At 43.5% G+C, this 14,018-nt stretch overlaps 1 protein-coding gene across 1 annotated transcript in view; it reads right to left on the bottom strand.

Annotated features, from left to right (window-relative positions):
- The window catches only part of LOC101487604 (potassium/sodium hyperpolarization-activated cyclic nucleotide-gated channel 2), a 36,253-nt gene extending 22,643 nt beyond the window's left edge, over window positions 1–13,610 (bottom strand). The window contains exons 1-3 of the mRNA XM_004542513.3: window positions 12,387–13,610; window positions 9,017–9,440; window positions 5,972–6,133 (exon numbers count right to left, since the gene is read on the bottom strand). Of these exons, the coding sequence (XP_004542570.1) occupies window positions 5,972–6,133; window positions 9,017–9,440; window positions 12,387–13,558 (1,758 nt within the window). The 5' untranslated portion in view covers window positions 13,559–13,610. The remainder of the gene's footprint in view (window positions 1–5,971; window positions 6,134–9,016; window positions 9,441–12,386) is intronic.
- Window positions 13,611–14,018: the final 408 nt, after the last annotated feature.

Here is a 14,018-nt window from a genome sequence, read left to right as displayed (position 1 = left end):
AATTTAAGCCAACTTTAGAGAAGATGAAAAGAACCGGAGACACTTTGTTATACACTGTGTTTCATGAGTTAGATATGGTGAGAAAATGCTTACTCTGTTTAGCCTTTAGCCCAGAAACTGAAGGAGGACTTTTGCTCAGCTGGTTAGTTATACCAATGACATCAATCAAATCCGAACAGCTCATGTTTACATTTGGAGGGGCTCATGCAAACAAAAATAGTACATAACACTAAAAGTTCAGTGTATCAACATTACTCTTTGGACAGAGTCAGATTAGCTGTTTCCAGCATCTTATTTCACCGTCTCCACTAGAGTTTGATCGTCATGGTACATATCTCAGACTTATACGTGTCTTCTTTTTTTAACCCTTGGTCAAGCTTTTCCTGCAAAGGTTTTGTGTTAAATTAAATGCAACTTATAAGTCATTTTTTGTACTCAGTGTGATGAAATGGTATACCTGTGAGCGACAGATTAAAGAGGATTAGGCAGATGAAGCAGAGGCCAACATGCCCTGATTTTTTTTCTTAGTACTGGTTGTGTGCTAAAATTATTAACCTGTCATTAACATCATTTATTTTTTTGGACTTGACAAAAGTCATTCAGAGAAACTGGAAAAAAAAAAAAATATATATATATATATATATATATAGATAGATAGATAGATAGATAGATAGATAGATAGATAGATAGATAGATAGATAGATAGATAGATAGATAGATAGATAGATAGATAGATAGATAGATAGATAGATAGATATAGATATAGATATATACACGTATACTGTTTATCCATACACTCAGTAGTCACTTTTAATGTTCAACTGCTTGTTAATGCAAATATCAACCCCCCCAATCACATGGCAGCAACTTAGTTCACTAAAACATGGAGACAAGCGGGATATTGTATTTGTTTTAAATGTTATGTACTTGTGTGGTACATGTATTTTTGACTTTTGCTGCCATGATGCCAGGTCTCTCTTGGGAATGAGATTTTTAATCTCAATGAGATTTTTTACCTGGATAAATAAATACTTTTTTTTTTTTAAAAAGTCAAGGTGGCCTGATAATTTCAAAGTGAACATCAGAGCACAGGTGATTTAAGAGACTTTGAATCTAGCATAGTTGTTGGGCCAGACAAGCTACACTGAGTATTTCAGAAACTGCTGATCTACTGGGATTTTCCCACACAGCCATCTCTGGTGTTTGCAGAGAATGTTCTGAAAAAGAGAAAATATCCAGTGAGCAGGAGCTCTCTGGGTGAAATGCCTTGTTGATGTAAGAGGAGAATGGCCAGACTGCTTTGAGCTGACAGGAGGGCTGCAGTAACTCAAATAACCACTCAACACAACCAAAGTTTGCAGAGGAACGACTCTGAACGCACAAGATCATTAACCTTGAAGTAGAAGTAGCAGCAGAAGACCACAGCAGGTGCCATTCATGTTAGTTAAAAACAGGAAACTGAATGTTTAAAGGGTGCAGCATACCTGAGTATTGTTGCTGCCCAGGTCCATCCCTTTATGACCACATTGTACCAATGGCTCAAACTGGTTTCTTGAGCAGGACAGTGAGTTCACTGCACTCAAATAGCCTCCACAGTCACCAGATCTCAATCCAATAGAGCAGCTTTGAAAGGTGATGGAACAGAAGATTCACATCATGAATCTGCAGCAACTGTGTGATGCTAGCATGTCAGTAACCACCAACATCTCTGAGGAATGTTTCCAGCACTTTGTTGAATCTGTGCAATAAAGAATTAAAGCCGCTGTGAGGGGAAAAGGGGGTACAAACCAATACCAGAGGGGTGGAACTAATAAAGTGTACATATATTTTTTGATGGTGGCCACGGCAACTGTCATCTTTGTGAAAAGCCTCCATGAAATTGTAGTTCTACCATACTTGTGAGGACCGACGGTGACTTAAGCAGACAAAATGCCTGTCCCCACGAGTTTGAAGGAATTTTTGAGACTCAAAATGTGGTTTTAGTGTCAGGGTTACAATTAGGTTATGGTTAGGTTTAGGCTAAGGGTTATGGTTAGGCATTCATTTTTGATGGTTAGGGTTTGGGGAAGCCGCTAGGGGGAAGCATTATCGCAATTAGATGTCCTCACTAAGATATGAAAATGTGTTGTGTGTGTGTGTGTGTGTGTGTGTGTGTGTGTGTGTGTGTGTGTGTGTGTGTGTGTGTGTGTAAGGGAAATAAGTTGAGTCAGGAGCCCACTTTAGTCCTTTTAACAACACCACGTGAGGGAAAGTTCCTGTTACACTGGCTTCAAAATACTTCCTCTTGAGTGGCTTTCAGCATAATTAGATGTCATAGCTACTTGTTCAGTAATACAACTTCTTTTAGTAGGCTATAATATTATTGCATTCCTTGTACTCGGCTCAGTAAGGCTGTACAAAACAAAAACACCTGCGATATAATCCCATCTTTCCCTCTCCTCTCCCACGAAACAAACACCACCAACTAATTTCGAGTTAATTTAGAGCTCAGACAGCAAATTTAGCTCTTCATGTGTATATTGCTATAACTGGCTTAATGAGTACTTCAAATCAAATCTGAAATATCCCACAGCAAACCTGTGATGGTGTTTGGTCAAACTAACTGCAATGAGTAAATCAGATGATTTCACACCAGACACAGTGATTACTGACTTACTGTCACTAAAGTAAGCAGACCACTGTACTGCAAAGCTGAAGGAAACGGAGGATAATGGGAAAGAGACGCCTCTGTGATGTGGGTACTGGAAGGGATGGGTGCACACACAGCTGTAATTACAGAGTTGAAAGTATACACCCCGTTTCTGTCAGTTAGCATGACTGTCACTGTTATTACCCAGTCGCCTCTGTACTCTATAATGCAGCCGAGCTCTATAAGCACTCTTGCATGGAAATTAACTTAGTGGCTGATAAAGCAGAGTAAAGCTCACGCTAAATATAACCTGAGTTCAATACAGGGGTGGAAGTTGGGTGTACTGCTAAAACAACCTATGTTCCCTGAGGTAGTACAAGTTTGACTGAATCCAATTATTAGCTGGTGGATGTCATTCAGAGTTACAGAGTGTTCTCAACGCCCTCCATGGGTCCTGCCTGTGGGCTCCACACCACCAGAGCCACTGTAGGGTGTGAGCCATGATGGATGGCCTGGCTGCAACACAATGGCTAATGTTACAAGTTGTCAGCCACTCAATAGGGGGTGGTCTCAGGTGGCCATATGTAGCCCATGCCAGAGCGGCCCTTTCGTTTGAGAGTGACGGCTCTCTGGAGACCGGCTGTCTTTGATTATACAGCAGGAGAGAACACTGGAGGAGTCAGTGTCCTGTCAGGCCCAGACTCCATCATCATGGACTTCAAACTCTGCAGCGTGTACTGAGCACGATTGCCTTTTGTGCAGCCTATAAGTTTAGAAAAGTTGAAATACTTTTGAACTTGTGTTGCTGTTGCATCTGTGGTGCTTCTTAGTTGTCATTGTTAGATACGCGCTTTACATTTTACATAGCAGCTGCATGTTGGTGCACTAATTTGAAGGATCTCTTGGATATTCTGTTGGTGAGTTCTTTAGGCCTTTAACCTCTTTCACCCTGGAGGTCCATGTCTTCCAAAGTACCATAGTACATTTACTGAGCAGGCCCCTGTTCCTGCTATGATTAAAATGGATGTACTATTTGTTGTGGTTCATTTGCGTTGTATCAAAGTTGGTCGAGTGCAGTCGACAACTTTTACAACAGGTCCAAAATCATCTGTGTCACTGACACAGTTTTATTGCCGTTATGTACTCTCTAATTTATGATGTTATCAATATTTGATAGACATTTTTAAATCTCACTGTGGGCCGATATGAACAAAAGTCGTTAGTTTTTTATTTTGTGAGTCCAAAACAGCATTTTCAAATTTCTTATTTTGATTTACCAGGAATGTCCAGTTATGTAAAACAAAGAGATTAGCCATAAGTCATGTGAGCAACAGAAGTAGTGAATATTTGGTACTTACAGCTAACCAAAAGATTTCATCTGTTGTCATTAAGTTGCTGATTTAATTTTCTGTGGCTCGACAAATGGAGCTAATCATTTCAGATCCAATAAATCGTCGCAATTTCAATTTGACTGTCTTATTCCTATTCTCTGCACACTGCCTTTCACCCTCTGACGTGACAGCTGTTGATAGGCTCCAACCCTGAATTGGACAAGTGATTAAGAAACTAGATGGAAGGATGGATGGATAAATTCAAAGAAGCAGGGGTGTTTGTTATACTGGTACTGTGGTGTGTATTTCAGTGTAGGGCATAGAGCTGATACAGTCAAGGCAATGCATGACGGATTTTTAATCATCTATAACATCAAAGGCTTGGTTTTGATATAGTCAGCCTTGGGGGTGAGCGAACACACCTCCACTCATTACAGTCTCTAAATTTCTGCATATAAATATGTGTACCTACATTTATTTAGAGGAGCAAAATAAAAAGTAAGAGGTAATTTATTGTTCTTTATATATATATATATATATATATATATATATATATATATATATATATATATATATATATATATCTCCTTTGTCTTCGGTGACCCAGCTCTACAAAATAACATCAGTAAAACTGCAGTAGGTTTCAGTCTGACACATCAAACAAAAAGTGAATCCTTTTCATCTCAGCAATATGGCAAAGAGGATGTTTACCCTCATCATCCCATTAACTTGTTCCAACCAGAATTACTCTTGTACAGCACTAAAAACAAGAGTCCCTCCTCTCATCCAGGAAATACTTCAAATCTGAATTTACAAGCCGTCGTGGCTGACCCAGACGGTGTCTGGGAGCAGGACCCAATCTGTTTAAAACCCCATTTGGACCTGTGCCTCGTGTCTGGGTTTGGTGTGGTCTCCTCTTGCTCAGTAAAAGGCTGGTTTGACAGACAGACCTATAAACAAACAGCTTTTATCTCTCTGAGAGAGACATGGCAACAAAGAGCCCAGCTGCCTGGCCATATTTCCCCCATCCCTCTATTTTCCCCTTTTATCTTTCCTGTCATCGCCCCACCGTGCTGAAGAGGAGGCACGGAGGGATGTAGAGGTGCACTTAAATCTCACAGGTTTGTTTTTAACAGCCTCTTTGTTGGTAAGCTATAGCTGTTTTCTGCCAATGACAAGGTTGTGATATGAGTAATATCCTTGATTTTCTTGAAAGGCGAACACACTTTTCCTCCTGAATCATACACAGCAGTGATCACTAAGCTTAATAATGATTTTCTGCCCTGGTATCAGTAATATTAATTAATTTTAATATTATAAATTATTGAATCATACACGGTTATTTGTAAAGTAGTTTGGTCACGATTAAGATCTGTTTAATGTTCATGTCTTAATATTTTTTGTGCTCACATCATTTAAAAAGATTAACCAATAAAAACAAGCTACTGAGGCAGCACAACAGAGATATTGTCATTTTGCTTGCATGCCTCCTTCCTGCTGCCCATATTACCCACACTGGAGAATCAGCTGTGTTATGCTGGTGGAGCCTGATGTAGCTTTGAGCTGAGGAGTGGGCGACAGATGATATCTGGTAACTTCAAGTGCCATCACTTGACATTTATCACACTTCACACGGCTTTGTGAAGTGACAAAGGGCACTGTGCAACTTTCTTTAACATATTTAGCAAGGTCCTGTAAACACAAGTGGAAAATTGGTGGTGTTCCTCTCTAAAGTATTAAAAATCTCTGAGGCCAATTTGAGGCTTCCCTTCTCCAAATAACCTTTCTAAAGCACCGGGGTTTCCTGCGCAGTGAAAGACAAGAAAGAGCTTATCATGGTCACAAAATATTGACTGAGATTTTGCCAATATTTTCTGATGACAGCGAGACGCTTCGATCAATACCTTGTGACCACAGTTAGTTCTTGTTCACTCGGGTTACAAGAAGCAAGCCCAGTTCTGGTCTGATATGTGCAGTCCTACGTGCCTAGTCATGATTCCCTCATACGTACCTCCATCTTGTTGAGGGACACCCAGCAGTCCGATGGGAACTCCTGCAGCATGGGGACCAGGAACTGTAGGCAGCCATCCCAGTGACACAACAACAGCATCATACCGATCAGGTTAAAGATCCGCATCACCGCGCTGGCTAGGTCATAGGTCATATGAAAGATCTGGAGACAGCAAGGCAAGGAGAGGAGTTTATATGTAAGATTATATTGGAACATGAACTCAGTAATTATGGCTTTCTTGACAGTGTCGTAAGTTTTATCTGATGAGACTTCGGCGCTATGTGTTCTCCAGCTGCCTGCATTTCAACCAGTCGAAATGATTTCCCCCTACCTCCAATTCATAATTGCTTTACTCTGATCTTAATGGAAAACATCATGAGGACAAGGAAAGGGGAACTTATAAGGACTTCGTAAAAGAAAAACTTGGTAGTGCTGCACTCTTGAACAAATGACTGCAATGTTGAAACTACAATGCCCAGATGGGCTACAAAATGCCTATCGGACATCATTCCAGCGTGCTGTTTCAGGCAGTTCGTATATATGACAATTTTAATTTTTAAAATCGTGGATGTTAAAAAAAAAAAGCTGAAAACAGAAGGATACATACAGCTAATACAAAGTGAATTGTAGTAAACTTTAAACATGTTTTCGATTAAGCTTTTCCTTTATATGTAAATCTTCACACAAGGGAAAATCTCAATAAGTAGCAAATTTGATCTTTTTTCTTTTCATAAAAGATGCTTCAGTGTATCATGTGGTCTTATTATGGCTGCCGTGCGGATGCGTCCTGGTCACTTCACACATTCAGGAATGGTCCTGAGCAGATTTGATTACCTGACCCACCACCCTTTGTGCTACTTCCTTTTTATTTGTTTTCACTTTCTCCCTTTGTTTTCTGTCCACAGTTGTTAGTGTCTGATTCATCCCACTGTACCTTATTAACCTCCTCCTCGCCGTGTCTTTATTCTGTGTGTCTTCTTGTGTCACAGAGTCAACACAGCTTCCTTTTGTTCTGCAGCCTCTTCATTCTCCATGTTGGTATTCATAACCCCGGCCAGTTTGTCTTCTTGTGTGTGTGTTGTGTGTGTGTGTATCAGTAACCGTGTCCACTTTTGAACCTCAATCTTGACCATGTCAACTGCCCCTCTGCTAAGAATCTACTATAAATTCATTTCCTATTGGGAAGCTGCCTTCCTGCTCAGCTTCACACTCTTCTTTGGATTCCACCAAGTTTAATCAATGAGTAGGGGAGACAGCTTCCCATCAGTTTCAAACCAAACACAGCAGGAGCGAGCAGCGCATTCGTTACACCGAGATATGTGACATCAATCTGAGGCGCCAGCACGCATGGGGCCCAGCCCATATACAAAACACTCACGCAAGCCGGCGGGCACAAAAGATACACTAACAGCGGAGACAGACGTGCCATCACATGCACACAGCGTGATGGACAGGGACCATCATGAGCCTTAACAACTGATAGTCTGTGTCGTCTCGCACATCAATCATCCTCCATCACTGGACAGTCACTTAGGCCAATCATCTATCACTTGCCTGACCTCAAGAATCAAAACTGTGATGCTGCTTAGCATCTAATAGCTGCTTAAAAGCACTAATAATAGGTATGAGATCTTAATGTGCAGAAGTGACAGTACGTTTCATTATAAAACACGTAGAATGGTCTGATTAGTGTACTATGAAGGAACAGGAAATGGGTCATTTCTTACTCAGTGCAACTGAGGGAGAAGTGATACTCTATGACTGGAGTGATGAGGAATGAGACTGGACATGAATCACATGTGCTGATCTTTCTAAATGCAGCTTTAACCTTTATGAGGTTTTCACTGTCACTTTTTATCAATCAGCGACTCACAAAATAGAGCAGTTGGTCATCATTTTTGCAAGGAGGATGGATGACAGAAAGCCGACTTACACGGTCATGTTGTGCTGGCTCACTGAGGTGTTCAGAACCGCGGACAGCACCGAGAACGTTACAGGAACTAAAAACAGCTCACAGCTTCAACTCTTGGATTTTCAAAATAAACTGGAAACAGGCATTTGAAATGGGCATCTCCCGCATGTGCCAGTGTTTCGCTCTCCACTACATCGCCGCTCTTATTCTTCGCACGTGCAAGTATTACTTCCCATCATGCACCACTCTATGTGCATATCACATAATATCTTCAGAAATCCAATTATCCAAAGGTCAAGTGAGCAACCAAGCCCCACTGTGCTGCTCACTACTGCAAAATGCCAGCACCAGGCTGCCAATACTCGCATAAATAAAAAGTAGAGCGATCTTATGACACTGTTGGACCTCCTGTCTCCCAGGCTATTCCTCTTAAAGCAGAGGAGGAGAGTCTGGTGAGGGGCTGGGGCAGGGGCCCACAAAGGTGTATCCCTCTCGTGGAGTAAATAATAGCTGAGTGGCCAGGAAGTTCAGGACTGGTGCTTTGGGTTTTGTCTTCAAGAAGCATCCTAGCAACAGCACCCATCCTCACATGCAGAGTCTACCAGTCAGGTCTGTGCAGACCTGCCATCTCACCTAACTCTAATCACTTTAAATGAATAATTAGTCACATAATCACAGTCGATAGCCCCCCTAGTGCTGCTTATGATAATCGCTGTCTCTACTTCACCTGCTCTTCCTCCGGTCTCTTAATTGATTAACTATGTTTGCCCTGGTAATAGGTTGCTTATTAAGTGCCACCTGTGGGACTGCCAGGTCAGATGGAGACAGAAGGTTAGGAGGATGGTGTTACAATAACAGTAATTAGAATGCAAACTTTGTTAGCGCGCAAACATCCTGCAGACATTATATTTTTCTCACCAGGTGGCAGGTGAGAACACTGATCCTGGGCCTCCAGGTGAAGGAGAGCAGGCCAGAGAAGCAGATTGTTGGTTTGGCCATGAGCCAACATCAGCATATTGGAGGAAAATCACTGACCTTTTCTCACAGACTAAGCTAGGGGTTTCTTCTTGTGTAGCTGTGAGTTTTGAGATAATGTTTTAGCTCATGGACAGCTATGAAATGTGTGCCCTTACCTCTTCCCATTGGTGGATGTAGCGTATTAATCTGGAGAGCCTCAACAGCCTCAGGAGACTCAGGATCTTGGTAAAGCGGACGATCCTCAGGGCCCGAGCAGTCTTGTACACCTCTGAGTCGATCCCCTTCTCTACTATAAGGAATATGTAATCCACTGGGATGGAGGAGATAAAGTCTACAATGAACCAAGTTTTTAAGTACTTCTTCTTAATGGTTTTAGGGTCCAAAATGATGTCTGAGTTGTCCTCGATGATGATTCCAGTGCGAAAATTAAGCACAAGGTCCATGAGGAAGAAGGTATCGGACACCACGTTGAAGATGATCCAGGGCGTCGTGGTCTCGTCCTTGAAGAAGGTGATGCCCACGGGGATGATGATCAGATTGCCCACCATGAAAAGCAGCATTGTAAAATCCCAGTAGAACCTATCAGGCGTGTGTGTGAAGTGGAAGTGGATGTGTGTGCGTGACAGTGCATTTTAGATGGGTGTGTGCACAGAGTACAGGAGGGGAAAAGAGGGGAAAGGGGAAGAAAAGACAAAAATAGAGTCAGATGAGAAGAGGGATTTGCTGTGGAAACGCAATAGGCACAAGAGACTGCCTGGCTCAAAATGGAAAAGTGTAAACAAAGTGCAGCCAAAGTGGTATTTTTTACCAGCATGAGCATGCAGAGAATAATGGGGGGGGGAGGGGAGATACTTACTTTTTCCGATACTGATGTGAATTATAATCAGCATTAAACCGATTTCTTTACACATTTTACATTTTTGTAACAAAGCAAAAGGAATCTAATGATTATCACTGTTTGTGTGAGTAAGGACATGTAGCACTGCTGTTCCTGTAATAACTCAAAAATTTAAATGCAAATGTTTAAATGATGGGTTAAACCATGGAAGGCCTTTTCATCTTCGTTTCTGAACCACTGGGTTTTATTTTGGCTTTGCCTCTTAATAATAATAATAATACATTTTATTTATGAAGCACCTTTCAAGACACCCAAGGACACTGTACAATAGATAAAAACACATAATAGAACAAAGACAATGAAGAACAATAAAACAAAAGCATAAGATAAAATTAACAAACAGTGGGTTCACAGTGAATATGCAGATTTGAACAGATGGGTTTTGAGTTGAGATTTAAACTGGGGGAGAAAACCAATGTTTCTTATATCTGGGGGTAGAGAGTTCCACAGCCTGGGAGCAGAGAAGGTTAGAGAAGGTTAGCAGAAGAAGTTCCTGAAGAACAGGGGTGATGTGCTGGTAGGAGGGGGTTCTGGTGATAATGCGAGCAGCAGTTCTGAACCAGTTGAAGCTTATGGAGGGATTTTGGGGGGGAGACCATCCAAAAGAGAATTGCAGTAGTCAATACGGTAGGTAACAAGACTGTGGACAAGAAAGGACATAGACTGGGTGGAAAGAGAAGGATGTAATCTGTTAATGTTGCATTTGGCAGGACCGTCTTCATTGTTTAGGGTCCTGCCAACACTTATACATCTGCATGTTTAAAAATCAGTATTTAGGGAATATAAATGACCAGAAAATTCCTTTTTAATTTCTTTCTGTTGTTCAGACCTCATTAAAACCGGATATGTATGAATATAAGCTGAATTTGCGACCAGCAACAAACAAGGAAATGTTTCATGTTTTTGATTTACTTTAATTTAATAACACAGATGCATGCATTTAGGATTTGAGTGAGGAAGTGCTGCATAGGAAGTAGCCTATTATTAAGATCAGCAAGTAGATATCGATTGTTTTCTCTCAGGTTTTACATCTGGAGTCTGAGAGACTGCAAACAGAGGGATTTTCTCACTATTTTTATTATTTTTTATTTCTGAATTCTGAATGATCTGTTTAAATCCATGATTGTATTCTCTTGTCACAAAAAGTCGCGCATAGATTGTGTTAAATGTGTTTTTGAGCCCTCCTGGGCCCCAACAACAGAAAATGAGGGCTCGTTTATACGAAACTCTCAACAATATTACGGTATTGATATCAAGAGGACGACAGTCTCGCTTACTTACTGCCAGTGCTGATGTGACAGGCTGGTAAATGGGACAGAGAGCAAAGTGTTGAGGTTTGATCCCGTCACAGGAAGCTCTGCAGGACAGGTGCAGCGCTGAGTCATTACACTGCGACTTATGCAACAGGAACTGACTCCCCCACCACACGACAACAACAATAACCGCCCCGATGATGATATTTGAAGCAACTTTGTTGCTTTAAGATGCATTGATTAGCATAAGTATCAGGGGAGGCCGCTAGCTTCTCGCGGAGTGGGAGTCTGCGAGCTAAACAAAGGTCTACAAAGTCAAATTGCATCTCTGCTGCTGAAGTTATGTCTCATGCTTGGTATCCTGACACGGTGTTACGTGATACGAAAGGGCCAAGCGTGGATGATGAGTGATGGGGGTCTAAACGTAGCGCTCACACGCGCGAGCCGACTCCAAATGAGATGGGAGCTGTCCACTCCCTGTGGTGCTGAAACCAACCCATCCAGCCCCAGAGTCAAACCTGCTGGTTTTTTGACCCAAATTCAATCAGGCGACTCATACGTTTATAATAAAACGCTGAAAGGCAAGCCTCAATCACGAGGAGCCCTCTTCTCTGGTGCTTCCTCCAAAATATTTGAATGACAAAATAGCTGCTGGATGTCCAGCTGGGTCATCGGCGTTTGAGCCGCAATACAAAAGAGCGCATCCGTCATTATAATGCACAATCCGGGGAGTCTTACAGGCGGATATGTCTCCAGTGAGCATGCTTGAGGTTTCCGCACACTTGGCTCAAGGTGACATTCCATTACTGAGTGCATCACATACACACGCAGGCACACACACTCACACACACACACACACACACACACACACATACATATACATCCTGTCAGCAAGCTTTTGTGGTAGAGCCTACACTGCACACCTTATCCGGATCCTCAAAGAAATAATGGCATTTTAAATGAAGGCAGCTTCAGAGCGCTGTCCCCTTTGCTAAATGAGATCGCACTGCAACGAAAAGTCGAGGTATATTAGCAGGCCTAGCTTGTTGAGCACCCCAGACATGCTATAGTGTGGACTACAATGGGTTTGTTTACAACCTTGAAAGGACACTCTTCGCTAAAGTCGGTTTGCCTGACAACAGGTTGTTTGGCGGGGGGATTACAGGCGGTCCGATGCAATGCATCGTTTTAAATCTCTGCGGGTTCAATCATAAGGGACGGCATGAAAAACCAGCAGCTGGCAGCCCCGAACAATAAATGCATGTGTTTCCAAGGAGTCCCAGTGGTTAGGCTACTCACTGCAAAGTAAGTTGTAGATGACAATGAGGACCCTTGCGAGCCCCTCATGTAACCAATCGCACCCACAGCTCTTACCTGAAATCGCTGTAAGGGTGGATAATCCAATTTCCAGCTGATTTTACCCTCTCCTGCTCTCTCTCCACTGCTTTTTGACTACCATACATGCGCAAGGAGAATTTGTTAACTCCAGGCTGCAGCATACTGCTAAACTGCCGCTGCATGAAGCTGGCTTGGCTTCCCCGAGGTTCTGCATCTTCGGCGGGCACAATTGCCGGGCCATCCTCCGGCTTCTGGAAAGTGACAGAGTTCCTCGGCTGCTGGGTCTGAGTCTGAGCCGGGCCGTGTAGCGAGGACGAGGCTTTCCGGCTTGGTGCGTTAGAGAAGGACACCTTGGAGTCCTTTTTCTCGGGGACTCCGCTGGACACGGGGTTTGCGCTTTCTCCTCCGTGCCCCCCGGTCAGGGATCCGCCTGGCGTGATCGAGCCGTCCATGCTGGCGGTGGTCGAGTTACAGGCTCCTCGCTTGGCGCTCCCCCCGTCCTCGGCTCTCCCCGATCCCCCGGTCTGCTTCTCCGTCTTGGAGATGATTGAGCGCAGGCTCCCGGTACCCGAGTCCCTCCTGCATTCTCCGTTTTTGTTGCATTTCATGCTGGAAATTGGAGCGACGCCGTTGCAACCATCACCCGCTGTCGCGTTTAAAACCTCTACCGCGACCGCTGATTCCGACGCCTCCACCCCAGAAGCTCTGCAGGTCTCGCCGCGTTGGGCAGCATCGCCCGGAGAGGGTGTCTCGGTAGCTCTGGAGGCAGCAGTGGGCCGTGGGGCGGCAGGAGCGTCCTCTGTGTGCGTAAGGCAGGGTTCCTTGTTGGAGTTTCTCCTGGAAGCCAAGGACGAGGCTCCCCCTCCTGGCGTAAAGTTCTTCATCCTGATACTGCCGCCTCCTCCTCCGCCTCCGCCGCTGCCGCTCCCCCCAGCTCGGCGCAACCGCGGATGCTGAAACTTGGACTCCTCTTCTCCGTCCTCGGTCTCGTCCATTACGACGTTGCTGGGCACACCGGACAGGTTAGCGCTCGCTGCCCCGGGAGAGCCAGGGTCCAGACAGTTCTGCCCGCTGTTGCTCCGCGTGCATTTGGATGAGACAGCCTTGGCTGCGCTGATGTGGCTGCATCCAGTGCCGCCCTCCGCCTTCTTTTTCATGGTGGCAGCAGACGCCGGCGAAACCTCATTCCTGTCCATGACATTGAGCATATCAAATTTTGCCTCCAATTATCTTTGAAGAAAGCCAATCAGAGATAGAGCGAGGAAGGAGAGGAGAAGAAGGGGGAGAGAGAGGGAGAGATGGGGGGAGAGAGAAAGGAGAGAGGGAGGGGTGGACGTGACTTATTTGCAAACTACTGCACTTATATTTTCACTAGTCATTGTGTCAGAAATGATTAAGCATCAAATTAATTGGGTTCTTTGCGTCAAATGTCATTACAGCATTAGCCTGTGCTCTTCTAAATTCAGTTCAGCCTGAATCCAGCTGAGGCCTCTCAGTCATTACCTTAAACATGAATTAAGCGTCATGTTTAAATCTAAAAAAAAAAAAAGAAAATACCTGACATGCTGCCAATTACTGAATGTTTTTCCCTGAACGTCAATGCAAACTGAAATTAATTCATGTGTTCTGTAAGACGTTGACAATGTCAATCTTCCTTAAAGCATGTTG

Source organism: Maylandia zebra, linkage group LG18 (genome assembly GCF_041146795.1).
Source record: "Maylandia zebra isolate NMK-2024a linkage group LG18, Mzebra_GT3a, whole genome shotgun sequence".
Classification (NCBI taxonomy): Eukaryota; Metazoa; Chordata; class Actinopteri; order Cichliformes; family Cichlidae; genus Maylandia; species Maylandia zebra.
Note: the sequence above shows the minus strand (reverse complement) of the source record. Positions and strands in the feature narration are given on the sequence as shown.